We start from the raw sequence: 27,606 nt of genomic DNA on the forward strand, positions 1-27,606 counted from the left end.
TTATCTTTTAAATAAAATTTATTCATAAGCCATCTAAAATATAAAGAAACCGGTTTAGAATTTTCGGTCTTAAATTTGTAGTTAATTTGTTGCTGTTCATACTAATTTTCACAAATTTTAATTTGTTTGGCTTTCAATTCTATGCAAATGAGGGTGCACAATGATAATTAAATTATTATCTTTTCATTTTTTAATTACTAAAATGAAAATTTTAAAAGAATTACATACGTTTTATATCCCTTCGTATCCCGTTGATGTCAACCGAGGCATCGGATTATTCAGACAAAAAAAAATGCTGCAAAATGTACGTAAGGAAATACATCTAAACTATTTGTTTATTTACTTTAGCAATAATAATAAATATAATAATAATAATATTAAATGATAATGTTGAGATTTCTGCAAAATATTTTCAGAAGGTATCAATTGTAAATAATTTGTATGATTAAAAAGTAGTTCATAGTAATATTGGTGATAGTCATCCTAAAATAGAAATTGATATTAGAATTAATAATATAAAATTTATTGTGTGATACAAAAATTAGTATTGTAATTATCTGAAGAACTAAAATAAAAAATTACAATTATATTTCAAATTTATATTTCACAGGTTATATAAATTGAAATTGAAAAGTAATTTATATTTATATAACAATTCTGTATTAAAATAGAAAGATAATTTTCTGTTTATTTTTTAAATATAATTTTTAGTTATTTTAATAATGAATATAAAAATTAAATATATCATTAATTATATTATAGAGAAAAGGAAACATTGAAAGTGTATTATTTAAAACAATCTGTAACTTCATTTTATATCTGCAAATAATCAATTCGGCATTATTTATAAATTATTATTAATTTATTACAGTAGTTATTATGGTAGATTTCTATATTTAATATAATATATAAGTGAAGCTTAAATTTAACTTACCGAATATAAGAAAATTAGTAAATTTAGATTATTATAAAAAAATTAATTTTATACTGTTATAATTGAATTTATATAAATTATCAGTGCATTAAAAATACATTGAATGAATAAATATCGAATGAAAGTTTATTTTTACATTGCAAAATTCTAAGTTATAAAAAAAGAATTATAATTGAAAAGTAAATTTAATATAATCGAAATAAGCTGATGATATTCATTTGGATTTAATCAATTTAAACGTTGATTCAATTAAATTTGTTTGAAATAATGATAAATTAAAAAGCAATTATCTCACGTATGTTTGATACTCAAGCACAATGAGACGTTAATCTTCAGATGCATACAACTCTGAACATAATTTTTTCATTTTTAGCTGTACGGAATTTTCTGAACATCAAACATTATGTGTTGAATTCTTTGACAATATAATCATATAATAATATTATAGTCAAATGTTATTTATTAGATAAAGTATCGTCAAGTATAAAGAGTTCAATTATTTTTATGATAGTTTTACATAATTTTTACATATTAATTTAATATGAAAATTATATAACTATTTATGATTTAACAATATGTAATTTTCTATTCATATTTCTATTAAGATTTTTGTAAAAAAAAAATAACATTAGGAATTATATCGACGAAATTTATCATATTCTTCATATTTTCATATTCTTTAATTAATTCAGTTTATATTCTTTCAATTAATTTTGTAAAATTTAGCTTAATACTTTGGTTTAACATACTATTATTCATTGATGCTTATATATTCTCTTAAGATGTTTCAAGTCATTGGGGTAAGTATAACGAAAGGATTTATAGATAGATCTAGACAGATAAATTGATCAGATAAATAGAACATAAGTAGACAAATAGTTAAATAGCCAAATAGAGAGACTGTGAGTGAGATGGAACGAGAGAGAGAGAGAGAGAGAGAGAGAGAGAGACATACACACACAAAATAACGGAAGGAAAGAGGGGGGTAGATTGTGCTTTCGCGAGGGTTCCCCGATTACTAAGCGCTCGACACGACAGGTGAGACCCTCGGACCTCTCCAGGCATTCCGCAGTCGCACCACATCATTTAAAGAAGGTGCGCGCATCTAGTCGCAGGAGCGGACCGATCTTAAGTGCAACATAATTGACCAATACGAGAGCGCGAGTGTATCAACGATTTTGAAGCGCCCGATGTCGACTCTGCACCAGCATCAACAGCAGCAGGTTCAGTTTCATCGGCGGGTCCGTTCCCGATAGTCCACACACGCAGGTGCATCACCCAAACTTTTAACCTACACTATCTGCACGGCTACGAGGTAATTTTCGAGGAGAATCAAGTACTTAAGATCATTATCCGTACGCAGATATGATGCAGGGAAGAGAATCATTGTCAATATCGGGAAAAGTTATTTCGTAACGTGTTTCCGACTTTCGCTTGTTTTCCGTATGCGCCCGGCTTAGTACTAATTAAACATTATTCGTTGTCGATGTAAGTCGTCAACACGTGACATATTTTTACGAATGCGGTTCCAATGCGATTTGGCAATCTTTCATGTTTAACTTCCATGATAAATTTTCACAATACGCATGTAGATACAAGCGAGGAGAGGGAAATGATTTAGTAACCATTGCTTTCCATTTTGGATCATATTTAGGTTTATACAGAATATGATTTCGTATTAATAAAAAAAATGAGGGGTAATCACAGCTAATTAATAATTAGCTGATTTCTTCTTCGATCAGCCGAATGAAAATTGATTTTTGGGCTTACGGATGAATCGATTTCCTACACTGAAATCAATAATTTATAACGATGAATTGAAAAATTCCTTAAAAACATTCTTCCTATAATTTGTCATCCATTCATTAACAATATAAAGAAAAGGATTCTTTAAGGGGCAACGTTTTATTTAGCAAACATTTTATTGATTATATTATATGATATATAGTTTTTCATCGTAAAAATAATATGACTATTAAAACTATTTAAAAATTTTCAAAATGCTTTCTAGCAATTATCATTTTATATTGCGTTTCTAATAAAATAATAATAACTTATAGTGGAAAATTTTTATTTTATTTATTTCTCTTAGCGTATAATTTTCTTTGTATCTATTAATATTTTGTATACCTTTATCGGCTAATACAAAAATTAAACTACTGTTCTTTCAAATAAAAGGGAACATTTCAATCTTAGTTAAAATAATATTATCTTCATTTTTAATATTCTCTGAAATATTAAAATTATTAATATATATAATTTAAAATTAAATATAATTTTTAATTGAATAATTTAATCTATCCATATTTTTATTGAAAATATATTAAAATGTGTTTTAGCACAAAATACATGATTATAATAAATAATACATTAAATTTTATTAATATTTATTAATTATAAGATAAGATTCTTTAATTCCCAGTTTCTGTTGAAAAACTGTAATTAAATTCATTCATTACTCATCAATTTAAATTATTATTCATATAACTTATGCCATTGTCTATATGAATTTTTCAAATTTATTACAAAAACAAACATTTATGTTTTCTTAGATCATGTGCTTACTCTATACTTATTATAAAAATTAATACATGATACTATAAATATTTATATTTTATTTTAATATTCAATAAATAAAGTCTCAAATATTACATACTTACTAATGTTGACTTTAAAACTTAAGTCGTTTCAACGTTATAGATGATTTTTATTTGGTTTCAATAACATCTAAATCCATTATTTCTTCAATTTTATAAGATTATAATCGCATTTATTAAAAAAAAAAAGTTTATTAATAGTTTTGTAATTTAAATATTTAGAAAATGCTATTTATTCTATCACTTTGTATTCAATTAAAATCTACGCATAATTATTAATTACATTTTAGCATTTTTATATGTGTCACATACATATTCTTAAGACAGAAAGATATGTTATAGTATTTTATATAAATACATGAAAATTTAACTTATATTTTTTATGTACACAAAGTTACAGAAATATTTCATTGTAATTAGATGATGTATTACTAAACGTTAAATTATAAATATGCATGTTATTTTTTATTATTAACAAAAATTAATTTATTTAATTTTAAAATCGTATTAATTATTTTAGTAGATATGAATGTTCAGAAAAATAACATTTGTATGTAGATAAATAATGAATGAAAATACAATTTTCCTCATAATAATGGCTAGAATAATAATAATAATTAATTTCTGTGATACGGTATCTTAAGTAAAATAAGAATGTTTAAACGTATGTAAAATAATTTTTGAGAAAAATTTATTACGAAATTTTATCTTTCAATCTTCTTTATTTACCAGTTCGTAATCATTTCAAATAAATAATAAAATTTTAACTTTCCAAATTTATTTATATTATTTATTATATATTATTTATATAATAAAAATATACTTAAAAAAAATAATAATCACAATAACATTTCAGTATGTAATATTTGATAAATAATATGTATCTATATAAAATACAAACTTGCCTAATGTTCATTTATTTTACTACTTAAAATGTATAAAATATTCATTATTCTTGTTTTATAAAGTAGAATCATTGTTTAAATTTAGTTACCTCGAAAAAATTGTTTTATTATTCATACGTATATTTTCTACATTATCTACATTACAACAATAAATAATATAAATAATTATGGAAGAATTGTTAAAATGATAAAAAAAAATTGAGAATAAAATTTTATACGATGACTAGGTATGAGCATTATGGCAATTTATTATTGTTTATCAAATCCTGAAAAACTCTTATAAAACAATTAATAAGCGAATAAAAGATTATTAACGAACATTAGCTGTAATAAAATTTAATTACCCGAAGAATCGAATTTTTTTAAAAGAAGTTAGTGACTAATTTTATTCAAAATCATAAAAATAAATTACATGAAAGATCGTAAGTTAGTACCATTTATTTGAAAATTAAATAAAGAGCGTAATGCATGTATGTAATGTTGTTTAATTTAAAAGTAAAAATTGCTCGGTAACGCGTTGCGCGATTTCTTAGTCAACGTGCTCTACACGTATAGCTAGTTGAGGAAGTTAAAAAAATTTCCCGGTAGAGGCACAAAGGAGCTTCATATTAGACGACGCGTTTCCTTCTACAGAATAAGCGAGGATGGGGGCCTTTTTGGGCCACGCAACGATTTTACTTCTTTGGTTGGCCCGACTAACCTTGGCTGTGAAGTCCGTGGATGTCCTAAGTGGTGGTATCGCAACTGGCATACAGGAGGAAGAGATCCTGCGCGTTCTTGCTCAGAATAAGACCGACAGATCTGATAATTTCACTTTCATCGAGCTCATTGGCAGCGTGTCCCACCAATATAACAACAGCCTTAACACGGACGAGATACAAAGCTATGTGACAAACGATAAGCGTACCACGAATCCTTATTATGGTGAGTCTTGCCGTACAGTAAAATTGACTTTCTGTTCACATCCATTAGAATTCATCGAATCTTAAGAAAAGTGCCGTTTTTATCTCATCACGAAATTAAAGAAACTCTAATTTTCATTCTGTCACTGTTAATTTTCTGAATGCAGCTTCAAAATTACAAAACAAAATTGAAATTTATAAATTAGTGTATACACCAATAATGAAGTATATAATGTTCATAAAATCTAATGTATAGTGTACCATACACGTTATTTTTTTTTTGTTTTTATTTTACACTTATTAATTATGTGACTATGCAATATCTGTAATCATATTTATTCTCTGATTTATTAATTCTATAATTCTGTAACTAATAATACTTATATTGAATGTCATAAGTAATAATTATTTATTGGATATTATAATAAATATTTATTAGTCAAAAAACTTCATAAATTATTATTATATTTTTAAATTTTGTTTTATTTGCTTAAATTCAAGAACTCAACTTCTCAACTTCTCGAACCATGATAATTTTAAAACGAACAAATTAATCATAATATTTTTTATTGAAAAATAAAGGAATAATAATATTTTTTTCACATAAAAATTAAATTTAAATATAGATAGACCAAATAAAAATATAAATATAACACATGAAAATATTGATATAAAAAATTGAAATATAGATGTAAAAAATTGGAATATAGATTAAAATAATTATATGTACCTATTAAATTCAATTTAGTATTGAGCGTAATTAATTTTAGATTGTATTTAAATCATCAAGTTTTTATGTTGTTTTTAAAGCATTTCATTTTCCTCATCAAAACCTTTTTTATTAATTTATTGTTGCAGTCTTAAGACATTAGATCATGCATTTTGCGTAACTCAAAAAAATATTTAGTGTAATTAAACAGATTATTTAACAATTGATGAATGGATAGTAGTAAATCATTACTTTCAATCTAAAATCAACACGTGAATGTTGTGATTAATTGGGGGTTAAAAAAACTTCGACAGAAATAAGTGCTACTTCAAGATTGCTATTGGCATTATGACCTTCAGCCTCTCTTGACTTACTACTTCGATTAACATAGATATTTATATTTCAATAATTTCATTAGGTAATACAATAGAAATATAATTTAGTTTTATAATGTTAACAAGTTTCATGAAATGTAGATTTCTACTTAAACTTCTTTAATAATGTCTACAATAATAAAGTATAACGATAAAGTTATCCATTATTTTAATATATTTAATAAATAATTTAATATAATTTATTTATAGATTTAAATACATATATAAAAATTATTACTATTTACCTGGGCATTACAATAATTATAATTACAACTAATATGTATTAAAGATACATTTGATTTAATTTAAATACATATTTTACTATATATTTATGCATAAATTAATTAATATATTATTGCAGTAAAAAATTAATATAGGAGCAGTGTATAATATTTTTAATTTTTGGTTAATTTCTAGCTTCTTCTCATTTGTTTTTAGATATTTAAAACATTTAAAGTTATAAAATAATTGTGTATTTATTGATCTATTTGGTATTATAACGTAAAAAGTAAATAAAAACAGAGTAATGGTATTATATTTTATATTAATTAAAATTATTTGAACATATATAAGTAATAAAAATGAATCAGATTAAAATATAAAATGTACATACGTATTAGCTAATTCGGTGTCTTTAGGGTCTATGAGCTTCTTTTTTGTCTCCGCTTTAACATTTTACATTAACTGCCAATATTGACACATCCATTATCGTTTCATTATTTAGAATTCAGCACACTGTCATTTATTCATTATGCTGCTAATAAAATATGAATGCAAAATAGGAATATAAAAAATCTAAAAAATATTACATGGCAAAAATCCTACATTGATTTGAATTTTGAAATTTTGTAATATGCTTTCAAACATTTACATAAATTATACTATGAGGTGTATCAATATTTGTTATAAACAAAATTTTAACTTAAGGTATATTGCTAATGTTATTATTCAATATAAAGAAAGATTAAATATTTTCAATATTAATTGTATTATTGTGTATATTTTAAAATTTTTAATTTGACTGAAACTGTTTATATTTCTAATAGCTAAATAAGAAAATATTCTTTATATTATTATTGAAAATAATTAATAAAGCAAATATTATTCTAAATCTTCATTTTTTAAATCTAATATTAAAACCATAAAGGAATCATTTTTAAATTTCATGAACCAACGAGAACAAAATTATAATGAGTATTTAAAAGTATTTAATGAAGTTTTTTTAAAATTTTCTAGAAATTTAATTTAATTTTGTACATTACCACAAAAAGTATTGTGCACTAAATGATAAATCACTAAAATAATGTTAATTGAATGTGTAACTTTCAAAATATCATATTAAATTAATTATGATAATTAATGTGCTTGTATTATAACAAATTATATTACTGGCACATTATTTAATCTTTTTTTTTTTAAACTTGACAAAGGCTATAAATTAAATTTAAATAGCACAGTACCTATAATTTGTTAATTATTATTTTTAATAAGGTATCAGATATCAGTATAAGAATATAAGGCTGGTTTAATGAGTCATAGAATTTTATCTAGAGATATGTTGCTTATTGCACATATACGGGCTTCTAGTTGTTATTACTTATTTAATTTCATTTATATGTAACATTTCTTTACTAAATATTTTTTACTAAATCAGTTGCCATTATTTTACAAAATGTGTATTAATAAATGTTATATTTGCATTTGTTGATTAATATTTGCGTAAAATGAATACGATATCCGATCAATTAGTTTCAACTGCAAATGGTGAATTTTTGTTGTCTTAGCTCACAAATTGTAAGGTGATATATTATTTTTATGCAAAGACTCAACATTCAAACTCAATCTCATTATTCAATTTTAAACTTGAATTTTTTAAGTAATAATGTGCAGTATTACCTTCCTGATTGACGAATATTCATTCAAAATATTTTCTGCATGTATAAGTTTTATTATAATCGTTACATAAAAATGAACAAGATCCAACTTAAAATTAGCGACATATATAAATGTACAAATTAATATAAAATATTATACATAAATATTTAATTATATTTACTTATTTATTGCATATTTATTTTATTCAGTAATAGGGTCAAACAAGAATCAAAAATTCAAAAATTCAAAAATTATTTTTTAACCTTTTTTATCATACTTTTTAACCATTTCTTATACAGTATAAAATGACAGTTTAACAAAATTAATTAAAAAGTGCACGTTAAAATAATTAAAATTTTGTCGTTGTTTAAAGATTTAAATGAATGTATTCATTAAGTACATTAACTAACAAAGTTAATTATATCTTACGAGACATTGTTTTAAAATGATTATTACAATGCAAAATTATATTTCATTGTCTTGTATATGATGCAATTTAATTTAATTTAATAATTATTGTTTGGATATTTTAACTATTATAAATGATGGAAGAAAGATTACTATTTAGAAAATTTTATGTCGTTGTGTAGAATGCATATTTTTTATCAAATATTATAAATGAATTATTACATTTTTTGTGCATATTTATTAGAAATTAGAAAATTACTTGATAAATTGGTGTCTGAGAAAATTAATTATTTCCCAGAAACAATTAATAATTAATAACAATGTAAAACAAAATAGTAATGTTATATGTCATTTATCAAATAAATATGATATTCAGATATGTAATTAAATATATCATATAATATTATTAAAAAATTTTAAATTATAAGTATTATTCGATTTAAAATATTTTTTATATTATTTGTGATTTTACAGTTTCCAACCACTTTTTATAAATACACAATCATGTAAATGCATCTATATAAAATAGTAGAGTGTGTGAATGGCCAGCGAGACTATCCGTTATTATTTTGCAATAAGTAATTTTAATAATAAATACTAATTGACTTAATAATTGAAACAAATTGAAAGTTAGTTGTAATTTTATAAATCTTTTTATACATTTTTAAAAATAAAAATACGCACGAAAAGTTAAATCTTATATTTTTATTTAATAATCTAATGTATTACATATGTTTTATAGAAATTTCATTCAGCATTAAATGCATCACAGAAATATAAAAAAATATACCTTATAATATTTAGATTGTATTTAAAGTAAAAATCCTTTTAACTAGTGTGTTATAAAATTTGTCAACATGCAGATATTGCTATAATAATAATATATACTAGAAATTTTATATGATTTTTATTGATATGTAATATCTATAACTTATATACTATTATTAAAATTACTATAAGAATTGTAAGCAACAATCAATATATCATTTAATATTATTGTTATATTAAATTTTTAAAAATTGTTAAAAAAATTTTACTTTTTAAAATTTTCTAATAATAAAAACAAATTAAATATTAAGTTTACGTAAGCAACATTATAAGTAATTCAAATATAACAATAAAATTATATTTTCGTTAGACTATACAAAGAAATATTATATATTGATATTTAAGCTAAATATTTAATTATATATTCTAAAGATTAATAATCATTAATTTATAATAAACTTTAATATTAAAAATTGATTTTATAAATGGCGGAATACGATTTAATATTTTGCATTGATATTAAAAATACTTCCATAATTATGCGTTGTATCATTAAAGATGATAAAATATTATGTATGAGCGTTCATATACGGGCATAGAAATTTAGTTGTACTTAAATAAAATGATAATTAAGAAATATAAGCCAATTTGTTACAGATGTATTAACAAACTTTTTTGGAATATTTAAAAAAACTTATTATCGTAGTGAAGAAAATGTAAAAGACAAAAATAGGTTTATTAAATTCTTCAACTTTTACTTGTGGCCTATTTACATATATTAATTCTAAGAAACTTCTACTGAAAAGTAATTTTCATCATATTTTGTAATTTGAATTTTGAATGATTATTTTAATACTGTCGTCACATTACATAAAAGGAGATTTTGTTGACGTTATATTTTGACAATTTTATTATATCATGAATGACTGACCTGATTTTACTTTCATAAATTTATGTTTGTGTTCATGAGAATAGTCGAATAGTTTTTAATAATGAATTTTTTGAGATATGTCATTATAAAATCCCAAACAATTATTATTTTAAGAATAAAAAAGGAATATTTACATATTAATTGAATACAAAATTTCATTGTTGAAAATGTGTATATCCTACTATATTTCTGTATTTTATAATATGTTAATAATAGAAGATGTGACAAGATTATTTTTACGATTGTAAATACATATTAACAATTACATACAAATTTACTGTTGTATATATAAATTTACGATTGTTTATACAAATTCACGATTGCATGCACATAACAAAAAATACATAAAGAATATGATTTTATTATTGTATAGAAACAAGCAATTGTTTGTTATTATAATTATCTGCCAACATTAGATGCAGTTTTTGCATTTATGTAAAATGATAAAGATTAAATATAATTATTTATATTTCAATGTAATTAGATTTAAAAGGACATTTATATGATGTTAATTTCCAGTCAAATAACTTGTATGTATATAATCTTATATAATAGCGTTTACAATATGTAATTGTTACATAAATAACAGATTTATCAGCATATTTGTTTTATAGATACTTTGGTTCGAGGAATATATTTTTAATTTATTCTCACTTCGTTGTGCTTGTTATTATTATTATTATTTTTGTTATTTTTTTAAAAATAAATATAACACCTTTTACTAATTATTTCAAACACTTGTAGATTTGAATATTTATTTTACACTTCATCAAAGTATTTAATCTTGTATTATAATTATTATATAATAACACGAGATTCTTTTATATATCCTATCAACATAATATTGGATTTATACATCTACGTAGGGATTAAAAATGCATTACCGGGGATTAAAAATTAATAATAAATTAAGTGCTATGTGTAAATAAAATATAGAATTACATTTAGAGAATTACATTACAAATAGAGAAATACATTTCTTTATTTAACTTGAGTATATCATAAAGAGTTCAATTTCGATGCTAATGCAATGTTTGTTGGCAACAAGCTTGTTGTGTACTGAATACATAAATCTAAATATATCAATAGTTCTTTTTAGAAAATGAAAGGAAGTTTCGGATTATATTATACCGTTTTCACTGTGATTAGGTAAATAACTATTATTACCATTAAAATCGGTTGTTTAAAGTAAATTTTTAAAATGATACAACATCTAGAAGTACGGTAATCCATCTATCGACAAAAATGGATTGATAATGTGAAGCTAAAGTAATGTCAGTTGCGTAGAAGCCTTTCAGAAATCTTTAAATCAATATCCATTCTTTAAAAACTTCTATCTTTGCTGTTTTTCAATATTTGAGCAATACAAATACTCGTGACGAGCTCCTCACTAGGGATGATGATCGTTGAATATAAACGTTTTCGAAACAGCTTTCGCTCGTTCTTCGCCTTTCCCGAAAACAAACGCTCTTCGGACACTCAACAATTGGGCAAGGCAATGCACATCAAGGATCCGCTCGGGTATTCATACCCTCGACAAAGCGATTGTCGTATGGTCGAGTACTAACGATCGATGGCTTTCTCGCGATTTCTGAATTCGGCTGGCGTCACTTTAATAGCAGCCACGAATGAAGTTCCCGGGCCGTCATCGGCTTCGCCACGCGACAATACGTAATTGACGAGTGTACACATAAGCACGGCCAACACGTAACCGCTTCATTAGGGATTCGCTGTGTATATGCTTTGAGGCATATCCGACAACCAGGGTGAAAGTGCTTATACGGGTAGAGGAAGCGACGCCCGCTCTCTTGTTCGGCAGCCTAATCGATTATAAATTAACTTCGCGCGTTAACGCTGCATTTCATTAATTTAAATTATTTCCTTAGGAGATTGAAAGTTTATTATTTGGTATGTGGGAACTGTTATGGCGTGTTCGTATGGTGGGTTGATGTGCGATACCCGATTTGGCGTTTTTCAGGCACACTATGTTCGTAATACGTTTTCCATTAATCTTATACCAGGATAGAAATTTCATAGTAATTATGCAATTTGTACCATTACCTTCAACATATGAATATAATGATAAGTATGAGCATTTTACAAATGCAATGATATTAATTGATGTGAAACATTAATTCCTCAGATGTTTATGGAGAGAAAATCGATCTTCAGGCTCGTAAATTTCTCCAAATTGTTCCGACTTTTGATCCTGGCGCGGGACAAGTCAGTCAAAAGTGTAGAAGACAAGCTGCCTTATTTTATGAGGAATTAAAGAAATTCAGTCTGTGGGCACTTAAAAGTAAGTTTCTAATAAATTTATTAACATTCATCTTTATTTATCTATTTTCAAGTAGTTTGTAAAATATTTTTAAATATATTTGGCGAATTTAATAAACTGGCGAAGCAGAGCTGATACAATAATATAATAAGATCGATATCATGAGACCGCAATATAATATGTAATCTGATAACATAACGCATTAAAAGAAACTAACTGTGAATATTATAGTGAATATTATTTACATGCTTAAAGTAACATTTGCAGCTTGACTAGCATATTATATAATTAAGCCTTGTAGTTATTTAATGTATATCATATAAGAGACTATAATTGCGGTTTATATTTAAAATTCATATGAATGATATCTTTATCACTCATAAATAAGCGATAGATTCTAAAAGTGAATGTGATAAGATGTACGTTAAAATTTTTTTTATAAAAAAATTTGTAACATTATTTTTAACAATGGAATAGAATCTTTAATTAATTTTGAAAAAAGACCTGATAAAGGTGCCTTGCAGTACTTTATGTCGTTATTCCGAAGGAGTATTGCGATTATCTAAATTCTAGTCCAAATTCCCGATCCGACATATATAACGCGATAATTATGCGACATGACCAAGCACGAAAATATATTGACTTTTTTTGTACTTACTGTGCTTATTTACTTTTTAAAACTGTCAATAAATAATAACATATAATTTTAGAAAATAAATAAAACCATGTAAAATTTATACTAATATAAATATTATTTATATTTTATAGGTAAGAAATGTATGTAGGTATCGACATATTTACACGAACACAAATTATTTATAAAACAAATTAAATATTTTTTTAATATACTATTATCATCTGTATTTAAAATAACACTTTACAGTTCATTTTCAATTATCGAATTATCGTAAACTTAATGGAAGATTGGCATTTAAGTAAATAATCAATGGAAAACATAGAGTCCAGACTTTTAATTTTGTATATTATTTTAAACCAGTGAATTTTTCGAAAGAACAACACCGCACCCAAGGAATTTTTAACATAAAAGCTATTTCAAACACCTGCTTGAGTACAGTAGTGAGTCTAATGAGTCACGTGTCTTCAAATGCCGTGCAAAAAGTCAGTATATTTCGGAATACGTGCACAAAATATGAAAGGAAAGTCGAAGTATTTTGAGAAAGACGCGTCTCAATAGTATTGTCTACATAAGTACGAGCAAGTGGGCGAAGGTAGCGTATCGCGCACGACCAACAAGAGTCAATGCAACTCTGGAAAAGCAATTTTGGGTATATGGAAACAAAAGACGTTGAAATTAGGAAAGACAATTCCGACGCACATCAAATAGCGAATGAGGCGCGGTGTGCCAATGCGCGTCGGTGCCTTTCGTTTAATGACCTTTCACAACACGATCCTCCGAATTACATAAATCGATGTTGTGTCGTACGTAGAGCATCGTCTCCTCGAGCTTAGGTGGACACGCTTAGTATGCGATACACAGATTTTTGGGCGCGCGTGTGCGGAGACGATTTCTCCTCGGGAGAAGCTCCCATCGCTTTTTTCAATTTTGCCTCAACCTTCTCGGGCGGAGCTTTGATACTATCATCGCAATAAAGGAAGGAAGTATGTCGACCGCGGTTATGGGTGTCCCTTCGTGATATTCGGGGGTGTACTTTAATTCAAGGATCAATATTATTTATCCGTATTGAAAAGACCAAGGATTCGATTAAAAGTGGGTTAAAAATTCGCAATGTGGAAATTGAAAAATGCCATCATTTAAGTGGACTTTTGACTATATTGACCTTAACACAGCACAGTAATATATTGAATTACAACAACCAGAAATTACTATGGCTAATTTCTAAATGCTATAGAACGTATTTATATACGTATGTAATAAGAATAAGCACGTTACAGTGTATTATTTACGGTAAAGTAAAATTGCATGCATATACACGCGTACACCTATTCACATATAGGCACGTATGCACGTACGTGTACGTAGATATGCACGAACACGTATAGTATAAATACAATTTTTTTTTATATGTTTCTGATATGTGCTATTTCAAAAGTCACGGTTGCCACGTTAGTTTTAAAATCAGGGCTAAACTTTTAGTCGGTAGCAGAAAGCTTTGAAATAGTTTTTATAATCAATTTTTTTTGGTGTATAATTTTTCTGGTTTTTAAACATACATAAATTTTTGTTTTTTTTTTTGTTTTTCTTTTTACGAAACAGGTTACAAAGTAAATATTGCTACTGAAAAATTTAAAGTTTACCTCGAATTCAGAGTAAATATCTTAGGTAAAAATATTAAGCTTAAATTATAAAATTCATTCTATTATAAAATTTCATTATATTATTTAATTTACAAATTACTTATGTTTTAAATTAATGTATTGTAAATTATTCAATAATTACTTTATACTAAAAGCCTATTTATTTTGTGTAAATCTTCAAGTATTTAATTCATAATACATATTGCTTTGAAAACATTATAAGTAGGCAATAGAACATTTATTATGAATCTTGCATCACTAGCTTCATAACCTCGAAAACATGTAGTTAAATTGTGGAACATCAGAATTATAAAATCAACTTGATTGCCTGTAAAGATTAATGGTATTTAATTTTAATACAAACTTCTTATTTTACTATCTAAAATTATGTAAGATATATTTGATTATTGTTATATACGATTACATGAAGATATTAAAGTGATATAACAAATTATATATTATATACTAGAAATATTATTTCTTTCATGGACGTTATAATGTCGCAATATAATATATGATAATAATTTATGAATAATTAATAAATATAATTATAATATTTAAGTAACTGTAGATTTAATTATCAGTTTTAATTGTAAACGTCAAAAGTTTAAATGTTATAGGTTAAAAGTCATTTTTAAATGTATTTTACAAAGTAATTTAAAAAATTTCAGCCGATAATTTTATAGCTTATTTCAAGTGATAAATTGTATCTTTTATTTAATAACTCTAAAATTAAAATTATGATTAGGAAAATGCAAAATATATATATAGAGATATATGAACAGAATAGAAAATCAAAACTTACGAAATTAATTAATTTAGAAGAAAAATGATAATATGCCAATATGTTTATTATTATGAAATATGTTTATATATAATAGTTTAATATACGATAATCGATGGAAGTCGTATTTAAAATATTACTTTTTTTTATACTATTTGAGAATAATAAATTGAAAAGATCAAATGTATAATGTATTGTGAATTATTTGTAATAAAAGATAACAAATTCAGGCTTGATGATTGCATTTATATATATATATATTTGTATATAACCAAAATTAAAAATAATTTTAGATTTTCTTAAAAATGACTTTATAAACAGGATATTTAGCACTAAAATTGATAAAGCTCGCTTCGTTTTTTTTTATTGAGTACATCATATTGAATTCTCACTATTAACTAAAATTATACAAAAGCTGCTGTAAATACTTTAGAATGATTTTTCTATTCTTTTGCTATAGTAAAATGTTGAAAAATAACTATTTAATATCTCTTTCTTTGCCCTACTATGCTCGATCTTTAAAATGGGTCATTATAATAAAGAAACTTTTATTCGAAATTATCAATAGTTTAATTAATACTAAATTTGGATGAATTGTTGGAAGAAAAGTTCTTTCACGTAGTCATAGTAAATGCGAGTAATCATTTATTTACTCTATTCTATATTTACAGTTATCTATTTAACATTGAACTTAAAATAGCTTTTTTCTTGTTTTTTTTTTTTTTTTTAAATATTCAAGAGTTGAAAGGAATAGGTATATCAGTAGAAACAAGCTGAAAACCTTTTTTACTCTTGTAAACCTATGAAGCTCCATTGGTATGAAAAGCTTCTCTGTCGCTGTATTGTGAGCCGTGGTATCGTTGAACTGCAAATGCAAGCGCTCACGTCTATATGCCTCATTTCGGGTATTAAAAAATCTGAACTAATATAGAGCGTTTGGGGAATTGTCCGCAGTGTTCGATGCAACGGCGAAGATGCCGTCGGGCCTCCTAAATGGCAACGTTAACCAACTTGGCGACTTCGACGAGTGCCTGGGTGTAGAAGGAACGCAGGGCATCCGGGGTCAGTACTGCCTCGCCTACCTGCAGCTCGACGTCGAAGACTCGCGACCGGATCTACAGCAACTTCATCGACTTATGCACTCGCATTATGCCTTCCGGAGCAACATCTCGGACGTAAGTACGTCCTAATCGTGATATCCAACGTTGCCACCATTGTCCACGTTGTTCTCTTCGCATATCGTTCACCTTACACCTGTAAAAAGCCTTACATCCGTAACAAAGGAGGCGTGTGTCGCGGACCTGCGTTTCATCAAGTCATTTTTCCGCTTCGCTCCCCGCATTACTCTGTGCATAACAAGCTGCATGCTGATGAAGTCGCTAAATCTTCTCCCTATGTGCTGCCTTACTCATCACAAAATTGAAAATCAGGAATATCAACGAGCGTCGGTTTTCATAGTTCTCCTATTATGTTACCGAACTTGCAATAATAATCTCAAATTCTAAACGTCTAATAATTTAGGCAAAACCTATTATTTTTTATGTTTTTCATGTACTACTTTTATCTGTATTCGTTACCAAAAAGTCGAAAGAATTAAATTATCGCTCATAAATGGCGATTCGAATAGCACTGAAAATTTATAAAATTTATAATTTTAAGTAGTATCGAGACACTATTTCATGCTCCTTTTCATTGTATACAGTAATATATATATAAGAAAAGAAATGATAAGAAAATAAAAAGAAAAAAAAAATAATAGAGTCGTGCGTGAATAGTTGTGTCAAAATTCTGTCCGACATTCTTATAAAAATTCAAGTCTTTGACCACCGAAGATGTACAAATAACGCTTTCTAACGATCGAACGATATTAACCAAAAAAATACAGAGTATTTGTGAAAACAATACACTTAATCTAGCAACAACGTAGTTTCAAACCAACCTCCGTCCCGGAATATCACGGCACGGGACCCCTATTGTCACTATATTTATGAAGTGAACTTAAAAGATCTCTAAGCACGTTACATTTGTCCGCTACAAGGATCCCGGCTATCGGCGACATTTATCTCCTCGCACGCTTATCCACTTCGGATCCCCGTGGTTCCTAACGCAACTCGGAGATGATTGATACGTCGCGCAAATCCTCTGGGGCGCATCTGAAATGCAGGCTGCGCGCGAGTTGTTGAGCGAAGGTCGCTAGGCCGCCGATGTTAACGTACACGGATGCGCGCGGAATAGTCAACGAGGTGGTGCTGTGATCCGCGATTAAAGGAGGCCGCGGAGACAAAGGCGCGAGCAGCGGACATGGCGGAGGCGCATTTCTCCATCGCATTTTCAGATGCCAGTTTTTCGGTCGCGAGAGCAGTAAAACGCGAGAGACTCGAGTGTGTTACGTAAGAAGCTTAATGGTCTCTTGGTATTAAGCGGGACATTCCGGACCTGGGACCTTGGTATTGAATTTTGATGCAGGCCTCGATGCGGTTCTCGACTTTAACGCCCAAAACTTGGCTGGCCCACGCGCCCGAATTCAAATTACATTTGTCTCTGACGACTTTTAAAATCGATCGACTGCCATTTTATGCCCATTCATTATTCATCGCCGACACTTTTCAAAAATGCTCGTGCTCTTCCGTTGCTTTAAGCAATCAACCTTTTTCACAATCACATAAAAATTACAAAATTTATTATGCATCATTTAACGCGATGAAATATTCGTTGTTTTACAAAATTTCCATTCTGGGAAAAATTAATACTGCATTTAACGGGGACACTTAAATCCTATTGATAATTGAGTAAAATTTTATGTCCTTATCGTAAAACTTTTAAAATAGTTTTTAATACGGTCACTTAAAGCTTATTGGATATTAAAGTTATTTGTATTAATAAAGTACGCCATTAGAGAAATAATCATTAAAAAGATCAATATTAAATCATTTTAAAGTCACTGTTTATGTGGCTAACTTTAATTCGATGACATCCTCGAAACTCACATTTTATTTTTTATAAGCCATTCGTTCATTTTTACATACAAGTATCAAGTTATCCTTGAAAATATTAAAAGTAATTATATTCAGGTAAAAATTATGAATTTATGAATTATAATTACAAATATTCGTAATATTAATTTATATTATTTGAAATATTGTGTTTTTGTGATAATTATAAATTATTGTTCGATAATTTATTAAATATTTATTTCATCTGTTAATTACTAAATTATACAGATATTAATATGCGAAAAGAAAAAATGATCAAATTAAAATACAGATTATTATTTCCAAACAAGTAAAGCTTAAAGTATTTTAAATTGTAGGAGCTTGTGTCATTGATTATTCAAATTATTCAAATAATCGGCGATTAATTGCCGTTCAGAAGTTTGCGTGCTAAATGTTACATTTAAACGGCGAATTTATTTTACTTATTTTTCAATTAAAATATTCTTTTTATTATTGTTTGATTAATTATATTAAATGACAAATTTAATTATAAATAGTTAGTCGAGGCTCTCTGCTAAACTATATATTGTAATATTTTTATAATTTCCAATGTAATATATAATAATTTCCGAAAAAGTATATGTAAGAATATAATTATGAAAATCTTTAATTATTGGTAATTATTTGATTATTTCTTTTTTATTTATTTATTTATTTATTATTATTTTTTTTTAATGAAAACACTTGAAAAATTATTATAATACGAGTCGATAATTAGTTCCCAATAAATAATATAATAATGTAAAATAATATAAATAAAATACTATCAGACTTTTTTAAATGCAAGCTAGAATTATAATTATGAAATATCGAAATGTAGATAATGATTTTCAACTTTTAAAGTCGTATATTTTACTTTTATTTCCCGTTTAAAAAGAACATCAACAATTTTATTTACAAGCTATTCATTCAATACACTCATTGGAATCTCCAGATATAATTTAAATCATTAACTATTGAAACAAACGGAATAAATATTTATAACTTGCAAATTTTTTGTTTCAAATTTTTCCCCATAAGGTCTCATATAGATTAAATAGCTAAATCAATATTAATTGATTAGATATACCGAGTCTTTTTATATGAGTAATTTATAGTGTCAAGAATGTTGATCATTATTGATTAAATAATGGTAGTATTATCAAATATTATAATAATATGTAGATATAAAAATTATCAAAAGAAATGGGGTGAAGATAATTGAAATATGCGAAGGTAATGAAAACATGAAAAATGATATGTTTTCAATTAATTATATTTGATTGAATCTCGTAAATGTTTTTTTGTTTACAAAAATTTCCAAGTTTATTATAATCCAAATACTTAAATTATATAATTTAAGTATATTGTATAACAATATATAAACTATAATATATAAACAGTATATAAATATAACAAAAAAAAAATATAATCTCAGTAAAAAAACTTAATAAAAAATTTGTTATTAAGCACGAAATGTCAGTTGAAAATTATATATGCGTTATCAGATTTTTATTGTTTGAAACATAAAATATAAGAAATAGATTACTTTATCTGTGAAAAAATATGAAAATTAAATAAATACTTTCCAAAAATCAATCATGAATGATTGTAATACAATGTTTATCGGTACGCATGTATGCACGTACACAAATGTATAATAAAATTTTAGTAGAAGAAGGTAAAAATTGTAATTCTGTAAAATGAAATATGAGGTTAAAGCAAACAATTAATAATGCATATATATACATATCAATAATAATATTATTATTTTTATTTTTTAAACGATATTAATACGTATATATATACGTTTTTATGTAAATTAACATTTACCAGTATAAATAATGTTATATATTTATACAAATAAACGAATTGAATACCAGGAATTAAACGTGGTATCATTTTTATGGCGTGCATAGCCTGGCCATAGAGTGCCCCGCTTCGGAACGGTTAACTGGGCTGTCTGTGCGCCATCAGGTTGTAATCCCCGAGATGTGGAGGCCTCCCTCAGGCACACACTTGCCAAGCACACCGAGCAGACCGGCCTCAAGATCACTGTCAAGGTCGATGCGGAAATGTGTCAAGTGCGAAGGACGGAGCCACTGCCGACCGAAACTCTTCTGGTTGGGTAAGATGTTATTTCTATGCCGTCCTCTTTTCTCTAATCATTCAACAGCTTCCATCACTCGACACTTTTTTATGCTCGTTTATTGGAAATTAATGATTAAGAAATAAAAATTATGTGGGTGAAAATTATACAAAGTCGTCAATCTGAGGAATTTCGGTTGACTTTTTCTTTATTAAAGCGGACTTTATTTTTTAAAATCGGTACTTGGTAAAACGTATTTGGTAAACTTGTAAGTGTTGGTCGAGTACAACATGAAATGTGAGCAAAAAAATATTAGTATATTATGAATGACATATATAGTTATTTGCGAGTTTCATAATTAAATTGGCATCTTCGTAATTGCAATATTACTGTACTTAATTGTACAAGTTCTGTAACTTTACACTTTAAGAAAATTGTATTGCTTTATATATATACACACAATAGTTTATATTTTTTAATACAAAATCAATAGAAAGGTAGTTAAATATTTTAATTCGAACGACCAAAATTATCATATTTTTAATAAAGCCTTAACATTTAATTACCTGAAAATAAATAGACTTTTTAAATTTGTTGATATTTAAAAAATTAAACATTATTAATAAATATTCTTATTCACGCCACTTACAATAGCATCTGTTTCAAGCAATTACTTTTCCAAGAACTTTTATTTAATCACCTTGACACTAAATTAAAAATATTAATTAATGGAATATCGTTAAAGAATATCATTAGTGACATATTGTAAGTACACATTTAAAAAGTATTTCTAATTTTAGCTAATTATCATTGATCTAGTTCTATTTGAGTCATATTAACAGATATTAATATTATTATTATTTATAATTTGAATAATGATAAATTAAAAGAAAAATTGTAATTCTGAATTAAAGGCTTTAATATAGCTCTAAAACTTAATAAAATATGAATGAAATAAAATAATGACACATTGCAAATGTCAAATTAAATATATATATTGTTTTTATGCACATCCTAATAGTAAATGTCTAATTAGTGTAAGACAAGCACTTCTTGTTTCATAGTCTTAATTTATATATTCATTTTCAAACATGTGAAAAGATCGTTCTATTCTTTCTTATCATATTTAAGATGATATTTAAACGGTATTATTTATTTTCATATATGTTAAATTACTGTTGCAAATAATCTGAATATGAAACAAAGAACTTTTAAACATTTCATAAAGAAGTAACGCAGAATATAAATTTGCTATTTATTAAGAAAATATTTTTTTTATATCATTAAAAAGTAATATTGAGAAAAATAATATTTTCTTATTGGATTATTAATTATAGAGGAAGAGATTTTCATACTCGATAACTTGAATTCTATTAATCACATTCACTACATTCAGAGGATCAAGTAGGTGAAGCCATACATCAATAATAGAATAAATAATGATGATTTTAATTTTTGAAGTAACGAATTTAAAACTTTTATTGAAATACACTAAATAAGTGGCGAATTTCTATAATACATAACTCTAAAACAAAATTTAAATGAATTAGTAAAGGTATTTTTAAAATACAATCAATTGTATTTGTTTCCTGAGAAGGGATTGTATTTTAATTATAATTTAGTATAGATTATAATATAATAAAATATAATAGAATATATAAGTAATTAATATCATTATTATGACACGGTTGTTACAAAAATAATATTAATTGAATTAAAGTCCATGTATTATTTGAATTACTGTGATTAATATGTATAGATTAATCTGAAAGGTTATGTAATATTTAGTTAGAGTATTATGTGAGTTTTCACGAGTTACCGTAGTCGATAGCGGCATTCATATCTTATTAGTGCTTAAGCTTAATGTATTATAAAGAAAAGATCTATTTCTAGAATGTAAAAACGTGCTTGCAGCTTAGTGGGAGTATACCTAGCTTATATTAGATTAACCAGTGACATTAAGTTTTAAACAAATTATTAAAAATATTGTATGCCCTTTGAAAAGAGCACTTTACGAACTTATGCTTATTAGAGGAGCATGACCTGCAGTAAAATAGTAATTATGGAAGCCAGGAATTTCAGAATTTTGCAAACGCGTATTTTAATATCATTACAAAGTAATTGAGAAGTCTTGAATAATAAAGGACAGGATAGATATCCTTACACATTATTTAATAAGAAAATAAAGCTCTAACTCGTGAATATATAATAGAATGAAGTATTTGGTACTAAAGCAGATAAGTGATTGTCAGCTATTGATCGTTAAGGAAGTACCAATGCTAACTGGGACTAATTACGTGTTTTTTCACGTTATTTCCCAGATTTTTCTTCACGGCGGTGGTCGTCCTTTCAATAATTGCTGGCCTTTGCGACCATTATAAGGTGCCGGCGAGTCCAGCCGTCCTCGCCTTCTCTCTAAAAAGGAACGTCTTGAAGCTCATCTCCTTGGAGCGCGGCGAGGGCGACATTGCGACGGTCCACGGAATTCGAGCTCTCAATGCCTTTATGCTTATACTAGCCCACAAGAGTCTTGCTCTCTTTTTCAATCCTTATACTAATCGGACGGAGATGACCGAGGTTAGAGGGCCCTTTGTTTTTATCAAATTGTTTGTTATTGTTAAGCGCAACGAAATTCGCTGCGATCGCCTTCTTGTGTAAAAGCGAATGGATGTTGAGCAACGGATGCTAAAGCCGTAATAAAAACAATCGGCTTGATTTTAACTACGTCGGGAAATCGTTCTTTACGCACAAGGTCGAGTGTCAGCCTGAAGAAAAGAGACGCAGTCAGACGATGACTGTAGTCGTATCGCAACATACTTGTGTCTAGCATTAAAAATCTATTCAATAATTTTTATTCTTGCATTATATTTTCCAGCGAATGGAGCTTCGCCATAAAGAACTCGCATTTCGAAAATAAGTGACAAAAAATTCAGTAACAAGCCACATAATGATTATTTTGCGTTGATAATTATACAGCATATTATAAATATTCATAATACAATATTATAAAATCGATAATTATTTAATGTATTCACTTCTACAACACGTACCGTTCGATGCTTTGTATATTACTGATTAATCGTTGCCTCACTCATGAAATTGTTTTAGCCATGAAGATATTAATTCGTGTAACAAGTTTTAATAATACACGGCATTATGCTTAAGATAAGGGTATGACGATACACCCTCATTTTTATACATGCAAATTTCAAATAATCATTTAACAAAGGAAACTTGTTATTTTAGATCGTTATCATTGATTATACACAAAACATCTGTGCATACCTCATTATTCAAGAAATTCAAAAACTTTAATACATGCACATTTCCAGGCGCTTTATGAATTTAACGTCTTTATTAATAATAAGATTAATTGAATATAAATAGTCTAATAATCATTCGTGAACTATATTTTTTTTTTAAGCCAACAATGCTTTTTGATATTTAGTTTAAGATAAATCAACATACTTATCGAATGCATTTAATGAAGGCCTTATTTAACAGAACATCTTTCACGGACAGTAACAATAATATAAACCTTGTGTCCCATAAGCCATGAACATTCTTCTTTTAAGATGAATGACAGAAGTAGCGACAGCTTTACGCAACCTAATTTGTACTAGCGCAATAAGACGATCGCATTATACTTTCTTAAATACAGTTCCAAAATATATATTTATAAGACAAAATATAAGATATTAACAATCCTTACTTATTTATACTTTTCTCAATTCTGTAAACACTATGCAATTTAAATTTGTAATTAAAGAAACTCGAGGAAATCTATAAATTTTTATAGTTTTCCTCGAATACATACATACATACATACATACATATATATATATATATATATATATATTTAAAAAGATAAAGTGTAAATTATGACCTAATGATATATAGACAGAAGATATATTTGTAGACATTATTTGATTGCTTTATTGTTTCGTTTGTTGTAGTACGTTGGCAAGCCATGGACTGTTATTGGCAGAGCTGCCAGTTTATACACCGATCCGTTTATCATGCTTTCTGGACTTTTGACGACCTATTCGTTCGTTGGAAGACTAGACAAAATTGGCAAATTGAACGTACGCAATGAGTACTTAAGTAGATTATTAAGGTACACTATCGTTTGACATTACTATAAAGCAACTATTTAATTACGTGAAAAAAACTATATTTAAATTGTACATTATAAAGGTATTTTCATAACACGTAAGAGGGTGATTTATGCAGATTTTGTTAGGAACTTTACTTTATAATATAAAAAATAATTGGTTTTTTAATTTTATTCTAAATTTTAGGATAGTACCAACATTAGGGGCTCTTATTTTATTTTGTACGTATATCATGCCTTTTATTGGTTCCGGACCTCAGTGGAATTTAGTTGTAACGCAACATGCCGATATTTGTAAAAGAACCTGGTGGCGAAATTTCCTGTTTATTCACAATTATTTTGGATTTGAGAATATGGTAAAATTAAAATTATACATTTATAATGCATATGAAATTCGAAAATTAATTCACTCTGTAAACCATAGTATTTTTAATTCAACTTTTAGTGCCTTACACATACACATCACGTTGGCATAGATACGCAACTCTTTGCATTGTCACCTCTGATGGTATTAGCTATTTATAAAAAACCAAAGATTGGAATTACCGTTTTAACGTTGGTTGCTATGTTATCGACTGTACTTAGATTTTATGTGACATACTTTTATCGATTAAATAATTACATATTCTTTGGTACATCGTAAGTTTCGCGTTTTACCGATTTTTTTTTTCTTTTTTTTATTAATGTATATTTATATTTTCTGTTTAATATAATAACAATATTATTCTTTATTACTTTTCTTTAGAATACGGCAGTTGTTCGATACTGCAAATCTTTCGTATATTTTGCCGAGCCATAGGCTTACTGTTTATATTATAGGAGTATTTGTAGGATATTTATTAAGAAAGTGGCCGAAAAGTTATAAACTGAATAATGTAAGTTTAAATTTATTTAAAAAAGCTTACATATCAAATGTAAGTATTATGTCAAATTCCTATATGAAATAGATGTTTTCGTAAATATATCTTCTAATAAAATGTAAATTTACGTTTATATAAAGAATATATATTAAGCCATGATTATTACATTTGATTTTATTACAGACGATTATTTTTATTGGTTGGTCTTTATGCATATTAATGGCAATCGGTGCATTTTTTGGACCAGCTGGAATGGGATCTATTAACTATGTATACAATCCTATTCATGCAGCTACTTACAATGCGTTTGCCCCAATTGGATGGTGTGCAATTTTTATTTGGATGACATTTTTGTCACATACTGGAAACACTGATGGTACGATAAATCAATAAAATAATATCATAGACTATCATAGAATATCAACAATATTATGGAGTAAATTAGTTAAATAATTAAAAATGATTTACCTTTCTAGTACAGTAATTACATTAAAATGTTTATAACATTTATAGCAAGATTGATTAGATTTATAATATCTATAATTTATAATATATATAAATATTAGTTAGTTATATCATAATAATTATTCAATTATAAGTTTAATCTAAAAATTTTTAATTGTTACCATGGCTTAAATAGATTTAAAATTTACAAATATATTTTAAAAGTATTTGCTCTAATAGAGGTAAACTAAATATAAATAATAAGCTTTCTTGTTTACAGGATGGTTAAGCAAGGTATTTGCCTGGAAGGGTTTTCTTATAACTACCAGACTAAGTTACGCTATTTACTTAACGCAGTTTCCTGTATTTTTTTTTAACGTTGGAGAAACCAGAAGTGCAGAGTATATTGGATTTATTAGAATGATGGTAATAAGATTTATAAGTATCCTATTTTTATTAATTTTGTAACGTTAAGAATTAGATATTATTATTTTACCTTTAATATATTAGATAAATTAATATCATTATTTAAAATTTTTTTAACAAACTATGGGTACACGTACGCCTATGTGAATGGATTTAAAAAGACAAAATATATTTGCTACCAAAAATATATGTATATATTACTTTTACTGTATTTTTTATATTATATTATTTTTATATTATAATTATTTCATATTAATTATTCAATGATTGAATTTTATACTATATATGAATATATAAATTTTATTATTTATAAGCTATCCAAATAAAACAAGTAATTAATTAATTATATAATTGCAGTTAAACGTAAAAGAACTCTTTTGGATACTAGGAGCTTCTATTATTCTTACCATTTTATTTGAAACACCATTCCAAAATCTTAGAAATCAATACTTGAAAAGAAAAAGTTTAAATCAAACAACATCGAAGCCTTTGTCTCATACTGCGAATACAATGAAAGAAATTAAATCAGATTAAGACAGATAAAGATTATATAATTTTAAATGACGATGTCTTATGGCTGATAATAATCGAGCAATTATATTTTTAAAATTAAATCGTCTTCCAGTAGTAACTATGACAATAATTGTCTTACATTTATTATTAATATATTGAATTGATGATGTGAATGGAATGCAAAATGCGCATCCATATGTCCAACACATGTTATTTAAGTATAAGTCGCGTGTAGTCGACGGCATTGTGTAGATACTTGAATTGCAGTAGTTGATCCTGTACATATAATAAGTGTCGACTGTCCCTGGTACAAATCGGATCAGATTAATGAAGATTGCATTGAGTTTTTGTAATATTTCAAACATTGTTAGAATATTTTAATGCATTAATTTGAAGTACTATTAACAGTTAGTCTCTAATGAGGTAATATGTACGAAATATGAAGA

At 26.4% G+C, this 27,606-nt stretch overlaps 1 protein-coding gene across 1 annotated transcript; it reads left to right on the forward strand.

The window, feature by feature from the left end:
• The first annotated feature begins 1,996 nt into the window (after positions 1-1,996).
• LOC105366199 (nose resistant to fluoxetine protein 6) lies at positions 1,997-27,606 on the forward strand. Its single transcript, XM_011504550.1, has 13 exons — positions 1,997-2,249; positions 5,070-5,360; positions 12,547-12,702; positions 16,697-16,917; positions 20,634-20,842; positions 23,125-23,380; positions 24,760-24,920; positions 25,105-25,273; positions 25,363-25,556; positions 25,663-25,792; positions 25,961-26,153; positions 26,502-26,647; positions 27,005-27,606. The coding sequence occupies exons 2-13, from the start codon at positions 5,081-5,083 to the stop codon at positions 27,179-27,181; spliced, it is 2,292 nt and encodes a 763-aa protein (XP_011502852.1). The 5' UTR covers positions 1,997-2,249; positions 5,070-5,080; the 3' UTR covers positions 27,182-27,606.

This window comes from Ceratosolen solmsi, unplaced genomic scaffold (genome assembly GCF_000503995.2).
Source record: "Ceratosolen solmsi marchali unplaced genomic scaffold, CerSol_1.0 scaffold148, whole genome shotgun sequence".
In the NCBI taxonomy this organism is placed as follows: Eukaryota; Metazoa; Arthropoda; class Insecta; order Hymenoptera; family Agaonidae; genus Ceratosolen; species Ceratosolen solmsi.